Source organism: Pocillopora damicornis, chromosome 4 (genome assembly GCF_964200805.1).
Source record: "Pocillopora damicornis chromosome 4, jaPocDami1.2, whole genome shotgun sequence".
NCBI classification, from domain to species: domain Eukaryota; kingdom Metazoa; phylum Cnidaria; class Anthozoa; order Scleractinia; family Pocilloporidae; genus Pocillopora; species Pocillopora damicornis.
This window is the reverse complement of record NC_142673.1, coordinates 78,190-95,865: the sequence shown is the minus strand read 5'-3', so window position 1 is coordinate 95,865 and position 17,676 is coordinate 78,190. Positions and strand designations below refer to the sequence as shown.

The 17,676-nt window shown below is 37.8% G+C and overlaps 2 protein-coding genes and 1 pseudogene across 3 annotated transcripts; 2 read left to right on the top strand and 1 right to left on the bottom strand.

Moving 5' to 3' along the window:
- The first annotated feature begins 3,446 nt into the window (after positions 1 to 3,446).
- Positions 3,447 to 4,535, top strand: LOC149046351 (uncharacterized; annotated as a pseudogene).
- Positions 4,536 to 7,154: 2,619 nt separating this feature from the next.
- Positions 7,155 to 14,539, top strand: LOC113682283 (uncharacterized). 2 transcript variants are annotated; one of them, XM_027199437.2, is made up of 11 exons: positions 7,155 to 7,342; positions 7,796 to 7,937; positions 8,363 to 8,476; positions 9,283 to 9,337; positions 10,287 to 10,407; positions 10,620 to 10,708; positions 10,979 to 11,170; positions 11,919 to 12,011; positions 12,163 to 12,235; positions 12,754 to 12,877; positions 13,058 to 14,539. In XM_027199437.2, exons 1-11 carry the CDS (start codon positions 7,235 to 7,237, stop codon positions 13,447 to 13,449), a joined length of 1,503 nt encoding a protein of 500 aa, XP_027055238.2. In that variant the 5' UTR covers positions 7,155 to 7,234; the 3' UTR covers positions 13,450 to 14,539. The 2 variants fall into 2 exon arrangements, with proteins under 2 accessions (XP_027055238.2, XP_027055237.2); XM_027199436.2 differs by having other exon boundaries at positions 12,730 to 12,877.
- LOC113682284 (uncharacterized) lies at positions 13,554 to 17,525 on the bottom strand. Its single transcript, XM_027199440.2, has 8 exons — positions 17,207 to 17,525; positions 16,807 to 16,963; positions 16,019 to 16,123; positions 15,872 to 15,933; positions 15,466 to 15,529; positions 15,144 to 15,360; positions 14,603 to 14,740; positions 13,554 to 14,203 (listed from the first exon to the last, which is right to left on the bottom strand). Exons 1-8 carry the CDS (start codon positions 17,369 to 17,371, stop codon positions 13,993 to 13,995), a joined length of 1,119 nt encoding a protein of 372 aa, XP_027055241.2. The 5' UTR covers positions 17,372 to 17,525; the 3' UTR covers positions 13,554 to 13,992.
- Between the last annotated feature and the right edge of the window lie 151 nt (positions 17,526 to 17,676).

The window sequence follows — 17,676 nt, the reverse complement described above, 5'->3', positions numbered from 1 at the left end:
ATCATTTTTGTAAATAATGAAAGGAAGTGAAAGGTCGGTGACTGTCCTCTGTGTGCGGTTGGATATGATATATGACTTTATAGTGTTCTGCCGTCTTGTTAGTTTGACCGCGTGAAGACAAATTTAACGAAATTGATTTTGCGTGTTTCGGCAGGATTTGTTACAAAAATGAAACAGAAAAAAAGATCTGTCAACCGAAAATGAGAACAAAAATATCTCGGCCGATATGAAAAAAACGAGTAATTATATCCGTCTTGGCTGGACTCTTATGCTACATGAGACTAAGAAACAATTCCGCAGTTTGCAAATCCTCAACATTGTCTTTTGTTCTCGTTTTGAACATTCATTTTATGTTAAAAGTATGGAGAATCTTTGTTAGGTGAGTTGATGCAGTTTGCGCCGTTGATGTTTATGGCAGTCCTAATTAAAGGAAAATTGATTTGTACTTCGCTTTAATTGTTATTTTTTACCATGTAAAAGATGTCACAACAGCAAGGGGAGTTTGAATAAAGTGGCGACAGAAAGTGGTTGGTATAAGAAAAAAAAAGATTTTATTAAATGAAAGGGGAAACATGCCGCAGAACAAAATTGTATTCATTATGATCTGACAGCACTTAGTCTCAAATTTGATTATATTCCCCATTGCAGTAAAGCTCTTTTCATTGAGCTTTGAAGAAACCGCACAGATCCCTTCGTTGTGATAAACTCTATTTTCAATGAGTGCTCCTTTATACCTCAGCAATATGAATAATCGTTAGAGAGTAAGGTTACTGCTGTTCATAGTTTTTGTTGACTACCGGAGCCATGTAAATTGCTCTGACAAGTTAGTTTTACATGTGTGTTGAGTCTGTCTGTAATGTAAGAGTTTTGGGCAGACTGCTAGATTAATAATTTAGCCTGTTGGCGTCAAAGACTATCAGAGTGATGCACCAAATGATGTAAGAGATGATGATATGGCTACGTGACAATATCAAACGTTTCAAACCTAGCAATGACAATTATGTTTCTTTAAGCCACGTTTGTTATATTATCTGACAAACTCAAACATCTTTCTTTGGATATTTATACAACTGAACTGTCTTCAAATTGCGAATGTGTTCGGTGGAATCAGTGGCACGCGTTTCTTTTTCTGATATCAATCTGACTGGGGAAGAGAACTTCATTTAAACTCTGCGCGACTTTTCGTCCCAGTTTTCCAGACCCAAAGTCGCCTTCAGAGTAAAGAATATATGTCATTGCCACGGCTGTACACGATTATTCAAAAACTTTGAAAATGTGAACTTATAAGAGTATGACAAAAATATTGAATTTAATTCGGAAAAAATTGGTGTATTTGAGATCAAGAACGAAATCACCAGTGAACAATGCAAACTGTTCACCAAAATGGCCGAATAAAGAGCTCAACGTGCACTGACAATTTCCACTGAATCAGTCCACATTTTATGGGGACTAGTGAAGGATAGTGATTACAGTTTGCAAAAGAATGCACGAGGAACTATTCGTCCTAAAAGTAACTGTTATTGACATTTTCACAATTCTATCAGATTTTACAATTCTCTAAAGGAAGTTTTTTCGGAGTCTCGAACTTTGGTGAAGGCGGGTAGAGGAATCTAGAGCCAACACATTGAGTGCGCTGCTCGTGGTAAGTAAGGAGTGAGCAACTCTAACTGAGACAAAAAGCTTGGCTATCTTAGCTTCAGTTTGAATCATATTCCACGCATGGTAACTATTCTTTTAAGGAACTAGTGACCGAAAGGCGGTTTCGAGTTTTTACTTTGGAAAATTTGTATTATCTAGCTCTTCCCTCTTCATAATGAGAAATCTTCGGACTCAGTGGAGGAGACATATTCTCCCTCTGTTGTGCAAAATCTTAAACCAATTGACCTTACACCATAAGCCGCTCAAGAGCTTACCGTTAGATTGGCAATACAACTTAAGTTTCAATACACTTGAATATCACTGTGGTCAAAAATAAAGATAAAGAAGAGGGTCTGAATGGGATTTAGTGTTTAGTGTTATTTGCCCATATTTTTTAGTGTTTACTGTTAAATTGACTATTTTTTAATGTTTACTGTTCTTGTAAAAATACTGTTTAGTGTTTGAAAGAAGACCCCAAAGTTTTTTTTAAGCATTTTCATATTTTATCTGCTCTTTTAAATTCTGCAAGAAAATCACTCGCGAACAGTGAGCCAAAGCTGAAATGCTCTTGTCCTTAGAACTGATAATGCGCCTGACCAGACCCTCAGTACTAGATGTACTTAAGGGGATACGTTTGATAATCCACACAATAGTTCCTGAAGAGTGTCGCTTCTGGAAGTCCAACCAAATTAGTGTTTGCAAAAGACCAATTGTACTTGAAATTGGGCCCCAAGGCAAAGTACTGGCGTTAGACTACGATTTCGACTCTCGATAGTCTCGTAGAACTGCGTTTACACCGACCAGTCGATGTAAATATTCGGAGGGAAGTACTCAGGGATGCGCAGGACCTATGCTTTACCAATGGCGTAGTCTTCGTTGTAGAGAGAGGCTCATCAGCAATCCGTTTCATTGAATTGAAAGGCGAAGTACTTTTCAAACCCGGACGCCTAAAATCGCGAGCTGATTTGCTTTCGCAGCTTAGTCGTTTCAGATTGTCACTTGAGGGTACAGGTCCAGTTCTACAGAAGCGGTTGACGACACATCTGAGATCTTTAGCTGCACAAGTCGAGAATAAACAAATTGTCCAGATTAACCCACCTTTAAGTAAATCAACTTCCATCTGTGCGGCAAGTAAGGAATCTTCTTGTTTGCAGATGATGAGCAGAGAAGCATAATGCAGCTGGAGTTAGAGTACAATGGAGTGCCTATCATCGGTAGTAGGCTGAGACAGATAAACTATTCCAATGACGTGACAAGTGTTGAATCTCTTTATGTTCTGCAGCAATCAGCATACTTGGCAGCAAATGGCGCAGCTGGAGGGTTATATGGTTGTAACCTCGATTCTGTCAATGTTGAGCGACTCTTGCGGAATTCTTCAGATTCTTGTAAGGAAATCAAGAGGCTGTATAGTTATGAGGGCAACATTGTTTTCACCGACAACAAAGATCAAAAGGTTACGACCTTTAATCCCTTAAGTGCAACAGTAGAGACCTTGTCGGGTACTGGCCATGAAGGAACCGTCGACGGAACTGAAGAAAGCTGCTCATTTACACAAGTGCATGCAATCTTTTCCTTATAGAAAATTTTTTTTGTTTCTGATATAGCTGCTGAAACAATCAAACTAGCTTTGGGGTTTACTGGCAAAGTGTCCTTTCTTCGCAACCTCGAATGTCTCTATGATAGTTTTGGAATTGGTGCACATACGATCGACGCGGTCCAATTATCTTTTCAAGATGCTGTGTGCAATGTTTCATCTGTAAATGCTTATATTAAAAAACACAGTCGCTGAAGTAAGGCAGCACTATAAAATGAAAGAAACGGCAACAACAAGTCGCCCTGAAGGAACTGTTTCCAGCAAAACACAGGAGTCATTGGTGCTTCTCGAAAGAGGTATGGAACAGCTACGAGATAACGTTAAGAATGTAAACGAGGACTATCTTGGTGACATTGACCTGCGTACGCTGTTAACAACTTAGGTGGAGAACCTTCATGCAGTCTCCCACTTCAAAAACGAGACTTTCACCTCTCTTCAGTATGCTCAAGACTTTGGAACAATTTCAAAGGTATCTTTAGAGAGAACAACGAAGTGGGGTGCGAAGTACTTCACACTTGAGAAGTCTTATTATCCAGTGCCTAAATCCAGTGTGGAGTTACAGGACGTAGATTTCATGAAACCTCCTCCAGCTGATAACGTTGACCCCAACATTGAGGCAGCCATGAAGAAATTGGTTGACAGGTATCGACCTGTCAAGGACGGTAAGAAGCGAATCGACAAAAGACAAAGCGGGAGCCCTGCCGCCAGCTGTATATTCCAGTACGCCATCGTGTACTAGAGTAACATTCCAAGAGGATGTTTAAGATGATCCAGGGACAGACAATGAAGAACGAGTCGACCAGGATACAAATATTCCACGAGCTACAAACGAAGTACCGAGAATCACCTTTGTTGACGAAAGCATGCTCGGAGTTGTCGCAGTTAGTGACGTGACAGACCTCCCCGAGCAACAGGATGAATTCGACACCGACTCAGAGAGCGATGCGGATAATGATACAGACATAACGTTCAGCAGATTTGGTCGCACCACCCGCGCTCATTTCCGCCTTGATCTCTAGAAACAGTTGAGACAATCGGGACTATTCAGGTATGGAATATAATCAAATGTTTTTTGGCCAGGATGGAGTGACATGTCTGTCATTTTTGTCGACCATTATACATTGTGAGCACTGTAGCCGATCTTATTGGTAAAAGAATATTCTGTTATTGCATTCATTACTAGTCAAATTTAAAAACTCATATATGTTAACTCTCATTTTCCTTGTAATTTTCGTATTTATCTTTTTTGTTTACAGTGCAGATACACCAACTGGGACCATCTCACAAAGCCAACCAATCATACTGAGGTATTCATACAACGGATGGCAATCCGTAAATTTGCTTAATTTTACTGTTTATTTCGATGTTCTATCCCATTGGCTGTTTGATTTGAATATCGTAATCTGATTTGTTACTAATATATTCTCTCTAAGTGGTCACAGTTGGTGAATCCTCGCTGTAAAAGCGCTTTAAGAATAGAATTATTATGAGTTATACAAGCCAAATCTGCGGTAGTCTTCAAATATCGTCAGTCATAAGTCTATGGACATCTTTGGCAGTCTCAGTGGACATCTTCGGCAGTCTTTGGACATCTTCGGCAGTGTTCGGACATCTTCGGCAGCCTTCAGACATCTTCGACAGCTTTCGGAAATCTTCGGCAGCTTTCGGATATCTTGCACACTCTTCGGAAGTCTTGAAATAATCCCGAATTGTTGGAAAATGGCCAAAAAAAACCTCTTTGATACAATAAACATAGGCCCAACATAGATATTTCCCCTTTTAGGATGTGGTTTGTTTGTTTATGGGAAAAAAAATGTTAGTACGAATTTTTTAATGTTAGTGTTAAAATGGCTGAAAATTAACTGTTTAAAGTTATTCATTCAAAAAAATAAGTGTATAGTGCTATCGAAGTACTCCCATTCAGACCCTCAAAGAAAGTAACTCCTAACGCCTCTCAGTTGTCGCAGAGACACTGTTCAGTTGGCCAGGAGACTGTTAGGTGTACCGCTGTTTCTATGACTGAACCAAACTGTAAACAAAATCGTTTCTGTTAAAAGACAATTATCAAGAGAGTATTGCCTCATTGAAATGTTTAGCCTATTCCACGATATGCTTAGATGATAAACTGCAACCTGAAAATGATAAAGCGGCCGCATAAAATATTTAATTTATGCAATGAGCAGTGTTCACTTGCCTTTGTTGTTGCTGTAACAAAAAAGTCCATATCTTTGTTTTGCTACCTTTGATATACCCTGGAAAGGGTCAACCGCTTGACTATGTCTTCATAGCAACGCTGAAACAATTTTTTGCCGACTAGGCCAGAGTGTGTCTAAGTGGTAGTAAAGGATTTTTAAGGACAAATCAAGTTACAACACAATTAAGTAACATTATATTTAGCGTTCAGCTTTTTCACCTCAAGTACAAAAGTGCTAGAAAGAAAAGGGGCTCTTCTATAAATCAAATTTCCTGTTCATGTAAGGAGAGATAAAACTTAATCTATATATTATTTTTTAATTATATCTAGATACATTTCGATATAGGTATGCCGGACCGGGTGTCGATATTTTATCGTGTGCTGCTAAGTGAGTGAGTTAAAATAAAGATCTAAAAAACTGTAGAGATAGTACTTCATTAGTTAGTTACAACATAACTTCTTTTTAAAAGACATGTATGGCGTTTCACGAAGACACGCACGCCGTGAACAAATTAAAAGCTCCATTACAATAGATTTTAGTAGATCTCGGTTGAAAATAAGTGAGTAAAACTTCCCAATGGCTATTCGCAGGAGGAATTGACGGTTCTTTTTAATAGCATAGTTATGTCATTATTTTTGTGTGCAATTGAAGTTTGGGGAAGCACATTAGAATGTAAACACCTTAGCCGAATCGATAAGTTCTGTAAACGTGCCCACAAATATAATTATTTATTGAATTTTACACCCATTAAAGATATTCTTCGTGTCAGAGATAAATTGTTATGGGAACAGATTACGAAAGACTACGATCATTGTCTACGTGACGTACTTCCCATGCAGAGGGAAGGTCGCTCCGTTCTTGCGGCCATAACTACATTTTACCTCGTATTCGTGCGGAACGTTTTAAGCGAACTTTTATTAACAGATGTCTTTTTAGTTTTATCCAGATTACAACTAGTTTTCTCTTAAGTTTGCAAGTACATATTGTTGTGTAATTAATAAAGACTACATACATACATTCAATTCATGCAATTCCTAACTTATTCAATAGCTCTAGGCCTGTAGTGGGTCAGTTGAGGGAACTTAGATACGCTCTTCCAGTGATTTAATCGGAGGGATGCTACCTAACCACAACACTCCTTATTTCATAATGTTCGTATCCTAGCTCCACCTTCATATCGTGCGCTCAATATATTAACTGAAACAGTACATTTATAACCTGAAAAAATTACATCTCGAAGCAAGAGATGTCAAAATTGGTTTATATTTTCTTGCTCAAAGTCCGGCAACATTCGGACTTTGCAACCTTCAGTTCAAGCCTTGGATAACCTGCTCAAAGGCATCTTCAAAAATTACATTTCTTCGTGCCCAGAAACTCTTTTTGCGTTAAAATAAAGAAATCATCGAGCGCATGTCTTTAATTTCTTTTTCTTTGACTAGGCTAGACTGTCACTTTACTAATAATAGAAGGAAATATCCTGCAGATATACTGTGAACTCCGTTCCTCATCTTGCAAAAAGTGGTTTCAGGTCTCTCTCTTTTTCTACTTATCATTATGGCTTGTTAGTTTGTATCTCAATCTCCAGAGGATATTGGAATCTTTGTTATTCGGGTGCACTGAAACTTTGGGGTGGAATGGTTTGATTAAAGTTCCAGGGTGGAGCAGAGTTATTACGTAATATTGGCCAGCGCGATGCACAACGGGCGCATAGAGATTCAAAGTTGGTATTATACCACAACACCACCGCGGTTGGTTCCATCTTTCAGATCAACATGTGCGTCGATGAGGTTGGCGATGCAACTGTTTCATGTTATGTAGATCATTCTTGCAAATTGTTTTGCTTTTAAAGATGGGTAAATTGAATGTGTCTATGCTGCGATACCTCTCGTCTGAGGAATTCAGAGTTCTTACAGCGGTAAGGAAAGATAATTTTCCACGTTTATCCTAAACATAGTCTGTTTGACAAAATGTTTGTATTTCAAAGAAAGAAATGTTGACATTAGAAAAAACGATCCAGTTATTAAAATAAATCAGTGATTCTAGCATGCCTTTATTTAGGCACTGTAAGATTCTTGGGTTTATAATCATACAGGAATCACTAGAGAACATTTTTATCAAAAAGTGAAGTGTTAGTCTGTAATAGTATTATCGTGACATCCGTGTACATTTCAACTTTGCTAAGCTGTAGATGTCTATGGTCTCTTGCAGTCGTCTTTAAGTTTGTTTTTAATGAGTCAATAAACAATATGTTATCGCAGGCACATCTTTGTCGTATTTTTTTTAACCAGTGGTCCTGCTGTATGCTGCTCTGTTTAAGGCATTTTTTTGGCAAGAATGCACGAACACATTCTCTTTCATCTTATTTTAGGTTGAAATGGGTATGAAGAATCATGAATTGGTACCTACCCCTCTTGTAGCTTCAATTGCTGACCTAAAACACGGAGGCTCCCACAAAATTCTACGTGAACTCACCAAACATAAATTGGTTTGTTATGAAAAGTCTGGCCGTGGTAAGACGAAATAAAAATGTCTGTGGGAGATATTTGAATTAAAAAAGTGAGCGGATAGAAGTTGCGTAAATGGTGCGTCAAATCGATAGGAAGTCTGGAGAGAACTACTTTTAATATTTGATTGTTTGAGTTCTGTCAATTGAAGGTAAAGATGTAATTGTTTCATTTCATACTCCTCAGTGCTGAAGGGATAAGAAGCAAAAATGAAATTGGACATTTACTGAACAATCGAAACTGTCCTGTTTATATATTCAAGCTTAACACCCATTCATATTAATTATCTTATTTGGCAAAAAGGAAGTGTCTTCCAACAAGTTTTGTCTTGAGAAAGTAACTTATTATTATTATGTATCAGTAATGGTCTCATTTGTGTTAGAATTACTGTTTAATTTACTAATGCTAGTGCTGATTATTTTCTGACAAAGTTGAAGGCTACAGACTTACATTCAGTGGATATGACTACCTTGCTCTGAAGGCTTTGACGACAAGAGGAAGTGTCCAATCAGTTGGCAATCAAATTGGTGTTGGAAAGGAGTCAGGTATTTAATGATACTTCTTTTCTTCATATTACACCAAAATTCAAGTTGCAAAAAGGGTTAGCAAATAAACTACTTTTTCCTCACTCAATATTACTGTATTTCTTTGATTAAGTGCTTCCTTCTGACAGATGCCACCCAGAATTAAAAGCCAAAGATGAACAATGAACTAAGCTTAATCATGGGGTTATTATAAGTACTTCAGTGTTTTCATCATTTTAGTATACCTTTATCACTTTTGTTTAAAATCTTGAATGCTTCTACTTAATTGAAGCATATAAGTCAGAAAAAAATTAATTTTTGTCAGACGAGAAAATTAGAATTCACTTCCTAATATGGAATTAGTTCTGTTGAATCTTCATTTAATCCAAAATGATCAAACTGTTATATCATAATAGGTTTTGTATACAACAAGTGTGCAATTGCAATTTTTTGGTATCAGACCCTATGGAAATGGGGATGCCATAACTTACAAACAGTCCAAATACTTAAGAAGGCTGATCATAGCTATATTGAGGAAAGGGTACCTTGGTTGAACAACTACTACCTTACTTTTGTAACTTTTACAACTCCATGCCAGAAAACTCAAAGTCAATGGCAATTGCAGGTTTTTTGTGCTATTTTGTCACCTTCAAGCTCTCTTCAATCTACAGGGGATTGAAATGTGTAAATTTACCCAGAAGTTAATTTTTTGTAAGGCAGTTAAATATTTTTTTAGTGGGTTAGGGTTACATAGTATACATATAGGTTTGTGAGATTCATTTTTTGTACAACTTATAAATATACATTTGGTCTTCTGTTATTTGTAGATATTTTTATCATTGCTGATGAAGAAGAGAACCAGCATGCTCTCAAATTACACAGGTTTGTGTGGAGATGATACGTAGTTTGGTTCTGCTCTGCAAGTCTTTTTTTAAGCAATAAGGTTGACTGAGATATGCAAAACTATTTTGACTCACTGGTATTGGACAGGCTGACTGAATAAATGCTGTTGACGAGGCAAACCAAGATGGCATGGTTTAGTGGATTCCTTCAGAATGTGGTGAAATTTATATTGGCAAAACTTAAAAACCTATGTAGTACAGAATCAGGGAGCATGACAGAGACATTTGCCTCTTGGAGACCCAGACCATGGCTGCTTCAGAAGAAGCCCACAACAATGGACACTAATTACTCAGGAACAAAGTAAAGTTTAATGATTGTGATCCTCCTTGTTTAACTTAATGGTGAAAGAGGCAAGCTACACTGGACTTAACCCCAACAATATCAGCACAGACAGAAGAATGTATGCCAATAGTCAAGAGACACATCCAAAGAAGAGCTGTTGTTCAGCAGACCCTTGAAGGAACATTTCCTAGAAATTGGTCAATCAAAGCTGCTGAATACCAGTCAATTAAAGCCAAAAATAATGGCCATAGGGTGACACATATAAAGTAAACATCGTTGGCTGAAAAACACCAGCAGTATGTGGATCAGTCGCTGAAATGTCATGTTCTTGTTAGAAAGGACAACTACAGGAGACAAACAATGAGTTTGTTACCCATGAACTTTTTGAACTATCGTTCTTGTCCACAATCACTGTTGCATTTTTTTATCACATACACTTTTGGCTTTGTGTTGTCAATAACTGTTCATGCCACAGAGCTCAGATTAGCAGCAGCTTCTTCCCTACAGTTCTGTCTATTTAGTAACAATCAGAAAATGATGTTGGGTTCAAATGTAACATTATTATAGCCTATAAAAAGGGAATTAATAAACACTTTTTATTTTACTTAATATTTCATTTTCATTTATCACTTAACTTCATTAATAGACTTGGACGAACATCTTTTCGCAAGCTCAAGCAGAAGCGGGACTACTTGAAACATCGTAAAAATGTCTCGTGGCTTTATCTGTCACGTTTAGCTGCCGTCAAAGAATATGCTTACATGAAGGTACTGTGAGAATATATCTTTTTAATTTTTGATATAGAGTTGATAGATTGTTTATTCCTTTCCAAAAAAAAGAGCAGCTGGAGAACTAACCAATACTTTTCATTTGGAGTTATTTAGGTCAGATAATTTGCTGAGCTATTGTGAAAACAAATCTGGAACCAATTTGATCTGTGAAAATGTTGTATTCATGTTAATTTTTGTTCTATTATTAGGCCCTTCATGACAATGGATATCCTGTTCCAAGACCAATTGATTTTAATCGTCATGCTGTAGTTATGGAACTTGTTGATGGACACCCACTGTGAGTTGTAGTTTTTAAACTTGCTGTGAGTCAAGTTCAGTCCTGTCCTTAACTGTAGTTTTTTTGTAACTCTGGTTATTCCTTCCTGGGAAATAACCTACAAATGAGTGTGTCCTTACTTTCTGGAATTTCAAAATGATGATATTTTAATGGGGATAGGCTCTCTGTATTTAGTTTACAGCTGCTTAAGATGTGCAGTTTTGAATGTCAGGGGGTAGCATACACTGTATTATCTTGTGATGATATCCCAGATTACTTTACCTTCCTCAGGTGTCAAGTTCATGATGTTTCTGATCCGTCAGAGTTATACAGTGACTTAATGGAGTTGATTGTACGACTTGGAAGCTTTGGTCTGATTCACTGTGATTTTAATGAATTCAACTTAATCATCAATGACAGAGACCAAGTAACAGTTATTGATTTCCCACAGATGGTGTCAATATCCCATCCAAATGCACAGTGGTAAGCCATTTCACAGTTTTGTGCATATAAACACACACAAAACTCACAATTCCTCCATTTGCTCTGACAAAAGGGCTGATGCTTGAAATGTTAGCTTTAAAACTCTTAACTGTGGCCAGTTTACAGTATCAGCTCAGTTGATAATATCAAATTGCCTTGTTATACTCTCCCACAGATGCAACACCACAGTTTCTTTAGTAAGTAAGGTTGTAAAGGGCTAGGTTAAAAAAAAAAGGTCACCAAAATCTTAGCGTTACCTAATAAGTTATTAATTACTAATTTTGAAATGAAAGTACTTCAGATCATTCTTATTCTTGAATGTCACCAATAATTGATTTTATTAATTTGTCTCTTTGGGAAACCACCCTCAGTCAAGCACTCAGATAAAGCTAAATTATTTGCTAGTTAGGTATCATTGTGTTTTAGTGTATGAGGCTATAATGATGTACCCACTGGTATTCTCTTGTCATCATTTTGGTTTTGGTGAAATGACAGGCAAATGAAAAGCTATATGTACATAAATTGTAAATCAAACTCAAGAGTTTGTTAACAGGGATTGCATGTTTCCTGACTTTTATCAACTGGTGATTAATTATAAAAACCTTTGGGCTGTGTAATAATAATAAAATGTAAGGTGAAGGATGATGAAAAATAATCAAGAGATAAAAAATAAAAGAAACTTGCATAGTATAGAGTAATGACAAAGCATTACAAACTTCATTTAGTCTTTTTTTCTTCCTTGTTCAAGGTATTTTGACAGAGATGTACAGTGCATTAGAGATTTCTTTTTTCGGAGATTTTCTTATTCAAGTGAACTCTATCCTCAGTTTGCTGACATAAAGTAAGTTAAAAAAGTTGAGCTAGAATGTTATGAGAACAGTTAAATGAACAGTGACTCACTTAGAATAATGCTGAGCTTCTCTGGAAGACTGTTGTGTGCTATTTATAGTAAGTTTTCAATATTTCATTAGGTTCTAACTTTCTCCCCACAGACGACTCCATAACTTGGATGTTGAAGTGGAAGCCAGTGGTTTTACAAGAGACATGTCTGATTCATTTGATGAGGTATGTCATAACACCACCCAATGCTGGATGGGGGTGAAGGGGAAGGGGGGGGGGGGGAGCAGGCTCTCACGAAAACCTTTTCTTACTTTTAAGGTGGCTGGATGTAATACTTAAGGTGTATTAGATAGCACTCTTATTGGACTGAGGAAGATGTTAGGGAAAGGTATTATTTCTAGTATTAGATAGCACTCTTATTGGACTGAGGAAGATGTTTGAGAAACGTATTATATCTGGTATTAGATAGCACTCCTATAGACTGAGGAAGATGTCTGGGAAACGTATTATTTCTTTCTAATGTCATTAGATGGAAAAGCTGATTGATTTGTTCGATATGCGACGAGGCTTTGCACACTGCTTTTCACGAATTTAAGGAAACTCTCAAGCATGTTTTCCAACAAGTTCAAGCGTAGTCATATTTAGAATAAATAAACAGGGATACGTTTCCTCCCTGACGATTTGCATTTACAATGGGAACACCAATACTTTATATTTAGACACAGAACCTCTATATAACACAGGCTACAGCTGACTTCAACGCTTGTGAGGGTGGCAGCGTTAGGAAAGCAGATAATGAAGAGAAAAATACATCAGATGAACAAGACGAAAGTGACAACGATGACATAGCTGAGCAAAGCTTGGAAGGTTGGTGGGATCTATAGTCAATGCAGGTGTGAAAGAAGGTTGGAAGGGCATTTGTATGTGTTACCTTCGAAATAGTGCCTTAAAATAAATCACATGTAAAATGTCCAACAGTTGGTGGCAAACGTGCCTACTTATCACAATATATTGAATGCCTTTCATTTCCCTTTTTTCTACTTTAAGATAACTCAGTGGAAACTCGAGGACCCGAACATGACCTCTTCAACGAGCAAGACTCGAAAACGAGCAAAGAAATCCCAGAAAAAGAACAGAGCGAGGACTGGGATTTAAAAGAGCTGAGTAATCAAAACAAACTATATCGGCCTTACCGTGATACAAAGAGTCACGTGGTGGGCAATAGCCCGGATGATGATGCTAGCAACCAATCGAAACCCTTGACTGCGTCACCAATAGATTCCAAAGAAATAAGAACCAGAGTAAAAAAGAGTTTAGAAAAGAAACAGAGAGAGATGCGGAGGAGAAAACGAGGCGAATCTTCGGCAGTTACTCGATCAAGGAGGGAAAATAGAGAAGCTGTCAATCATGGAGCACAGGCCTGGAATGACGGCTGGTGAGCTAGGTAACAAGAAGAAGACGAGTCTAGGATGAATTAGGTGAAGGACGTCGGCTGTTGATCCGCTTTGTTAAATGTAAACCCTTCTGCACAGACACTGATAACTGGATTTTTAGAATATATTAAATATCATAGAGCGGGTCTTCTTAGATTAATATTTACATCAAACAAAATTACATCTACCGTTTAAATAGTTTACGAAATCAAATGTTTAGTGAAATCTATGTTCTTAGTCGTGAGATCGTACAGATGAAAATATATTAACTCTAAAAAAGTCTCTTTTTTCTTTGCACGATAACAAATATTACTAGTAGCAAGAAACTTTTCAAGGCGCGCGACTGGGACAATATAATTGTAAATAGTTTTGACGTTCCAATCGGGCGTGGTGACACATTACATTTTTTTCGATTTTGAATGTTTTGATAGTCCCTCATCAGCGAAGAAGGATGCATGGGTCACCATCAAGTGTTGTGTCTCTGTTTAACTGTTGAGAAACTTCATCTCGATCCGTAGGGAGCATGTGGAACGTAGAAATGACCGCTGGTCATTGGTAATGGGTAGACATAACACCCTTCCTTTCTGAAACCCAGTCAGGAGCTATTATGAAGTAGCCTCGATCTCTTGCGCTCGTGTTAGTGAAAAATGAATTTTCGTGTACGTAGTCGTAATCTTCAAAACTTGTGTGGTATGTAGGGTCCACTCGTGGCCTTAGTAAGTGTGTTAGGGTTGCTTCTCCTATACCACAGGATCCGTACCTGGAGACATGAAATTAAAACAAATTATTTAATTTGACAAATTACGAACTCTCATCGCGAATTGTACATATGAACTGACAACGACATTGCGTAACAGAGACCTCTTATCTAGCATCAACCCATTTTGGACGTTGGTTTAATTCTCTTCATCGTTACTCTTTTTTGTTGTCTTGTAGCTAAAGTTTTGGTCTTATCATAGCGGTTATAACTTTACTCTTCCCTTCACACACTTCCAAAAAATTTGCGCAGAGTGTAACCACAGTCAAGGAGAACCAGGAAGGAATAGGGAATAACCAATGGCCCAGAGCATTAAACCTTTGCTTTGAAACAGGAAAAGTGCTTCCCGTCTTGTTGTCTGCAAAACATTACAAACTACTTAACAGAAGGCGTGCAACTTACTTGTTAAGGTGTTCCAATAATCTCTTCACTCTTAAATAATCACAAAATTCACACTTTCCTTCCCCGTGATTAAAGTGATGGGGGTGTGCATGTTCCACGACTTGATTTTGGGTTATCTCGGCAACTTTACCTTCATTCCTGATGAGTAAGTCAAAATTTGATCAGTTGTAAGAAAAGTGCATACTCCGCTGAAATAATACCATGCGTGGACTGACAGGAATGAATGAGTGGAGGAGGGAAACTAGTAAAAGTTAGCACTCTTCCCAGATCCTTTACTTTCCATTCGATATTTTCTCACTTTTGTGTCAGTCAGGCAGAGTTGAAGATCACGAAAGACCGGCAGTGGTGATCCTACATTATCGTACTCAGAGCAGCTCGTCGGGTAAAAAAAGACACAGCGATCAAAACAAATCCAAAAATACTGACTTTACAACTCTTTATGGTCCGCCTTGCAACACTTTCTGAAGTTCAGCGAATAAAGAATTGTCATTTTCAGCTTCAGTGACACACTTACACACTTTTCCTTGAGAAAGTCACTAACCTTACTGATCCAACAGATTTGGGACGCGGTGGAAGTGTGGGGCGTTCTGATACTCTTTTGGAGCGAGCACTTTTTGCCCGTTGTTGGAAATACAATTCCTTTGAAAATTGAGGTTTCGTAGTTTTCTCTGCGGCTCTAGGTGCACTCTGTTTCACTTGTACAACACTCGAGGACGCCTTGTTTAATGTATCTATGAAGTTGTGGACAACTGCTTTTTCTGGGAGGAAAAGAACAAACTAATTTAACCCAAAACAACTGGAGAACACTGGTGATCGGGAAATCATGGAAGAAAACATTCTCAAAGGAAAAGCATTAAAATTACCATATTCGGTTGAAGACCGTAACCAATTGTTAACACCAGGCAGAACAGGGCGCTCCATTTTCGCCTGAACGGAAAACAAATGTAAGTTCATTTAATTGAAAGACATAAGAGAGTACACCTCCCCCAGTGCGTTTGTACAAATAATCTTGTAATGTGCCCAGAATAGAATTTCTCTTCTTCACGTTGTGCCGGCGATCATTTCGCTAGAACCTTTTCTTCTCATTATTCTTTCAGTTCGCAAATTCTACTTCAGGAAACTGCTAAATAGACATTTCTTTTGACCTCACTAACTAGATTAAGAAATGAAAATCAATTTTAGCAAAAGTATAGCTTCAAAACAAAAAGGGTGGAAAACGTCTGCTGCAATTCCTCACTCAAATAAGTTCTTACTCTGTTAATGTCATACCTCGCGTCTTTCAGGTCTACTGTGTAGCTCAACTTTCTGTCCAGCCACACCATAAAGGCGATCTGCCGATAAAATGGAAAAAATCATTTCAATGAATATTACCCATACACAGGTGTGAAACTAACTTTCTATCCATTGTTCAAATACCTCTATTCCGTTTTGTGCTGGTCGCTTCTCCTCGCCATGCCTCCTCCACTAATTCTAGTGTTGGCTGAATAAATTTCTGTAACAATGCCCTTTCCGAGTGCGTGGCTAGGCAAGAAAAACAAATCTAAGAAAAAACAGTAAAAAACACAAGCCTAACGAAATCATAAATATGTATATATGGCAAGTGTAATTTGCTTTCATCCGATTTAATCATTTGTTTTTTCATTGCTCATGCTCGATTCAGTTCTTACTCGCCGTTTTAACACCTCTCGTGTGCTAAAAGCCCAGCTGTCAAAGTCCTTTAGTGTCTCAAGTTTACTTTGGGCGACAACTAGCGAAGAGATATTTTCAAAATAATCTGCGCGTGTTTACTTTTTTCCTCTCAGGATTCATTCAGTGAAATTCCTTGGTCTCTCAGAATTAAGACCAAAAAAGAGTAATTAAGGTCATATTTTCCCTTGTCCTCTTGAAATTATCGTTTGAATAAACATTTTGGATCACTCAAATAAACAGTAAGATACATCGGCTTCACAACTTGGTGCGTCTGAAGGATTAGAAGCTTTCGGCTAATATCTGTATTGTCTAAAGTATGCGCTTTTACATGAAAACTATGGATTGTACCAAAAAATTCTCGCTGGCTTCTTTGTGTGACCTTCCTACTTGAATTTCCGTGATTCAGATGCGTTCTGTAACAACATATTGGCTACTCATTAAAGAAATTTGGGTCATGAAATGTACGGACAGTGGTAGACACGGCATTATCCAGTTCTGAAAATTAATTAAAGTACCTGCCGATCTTGAGTCGTCGGGTGTCTTTATGTCAACATCTGATCGAAAATTCCGCATTTGGTGTGAGCTTACAGTGGACAAGGCTCTCTCGAAATCTTTTTTAAAATTGAGGTAATTGCTGGTCTGATGCGCTCGCATCGTCTTTCTGTCGGGTTTCTGAGGGGAAAAAGATTCGTGTTATAATCATTCATTACTATTTAAACTGATGAAAATCATTTTGCTTAGTAAACAGTGAAATTCGACCGACAGAGAAACATAGTATAATGGTGACTTTGCTTTAATACTGCGGAAAAGCCGGGATCCTGAAAGGAGGTCATGCGAATTTATGTGGCGCAAATATTAAGTTCTACATGACTTGGCTTAACTGGGAGATCAAGCGAGTATATTAGGACGGCGAACCTTTGGTACCGGTGGATGATGTTTGCTGCTTGGAAATCCGCGAGCCTTTTGAAGATGAAGTTGAAAGCCAGGTCTCTTGCTAGAATAATCAGTAGTGTAGATTGACTTTCCCATCGTGTGTTTCTCCGGTAGCAAATTCGGAGGCAATTGTACCCACTGTGGCATTTTTAGCGACAAAATGCACTTTAAAGGTGGCTAGATGAAATCTGTTCGCCGTTACTGTAATGAAGGAAAGTCTTTTGTATCGACATCCACGAGAAATCGACACAAGTCAGCTCTTAAGACAAACCGCAAGTCGTAAACTAAAGCAGTCGTCATGGGGAATTCGCTACTTGTCCTGTGATTGGCTGTCTTAACAATAACCATACCAAGCGTTAAGTAATTAGTCACTTATGTTTTAATTGTATTCGATGTGGCTTTAGGTTTTAAAATTTTAAGAGCGCCTTATTTCACGTTAGAAGTGTCTATAT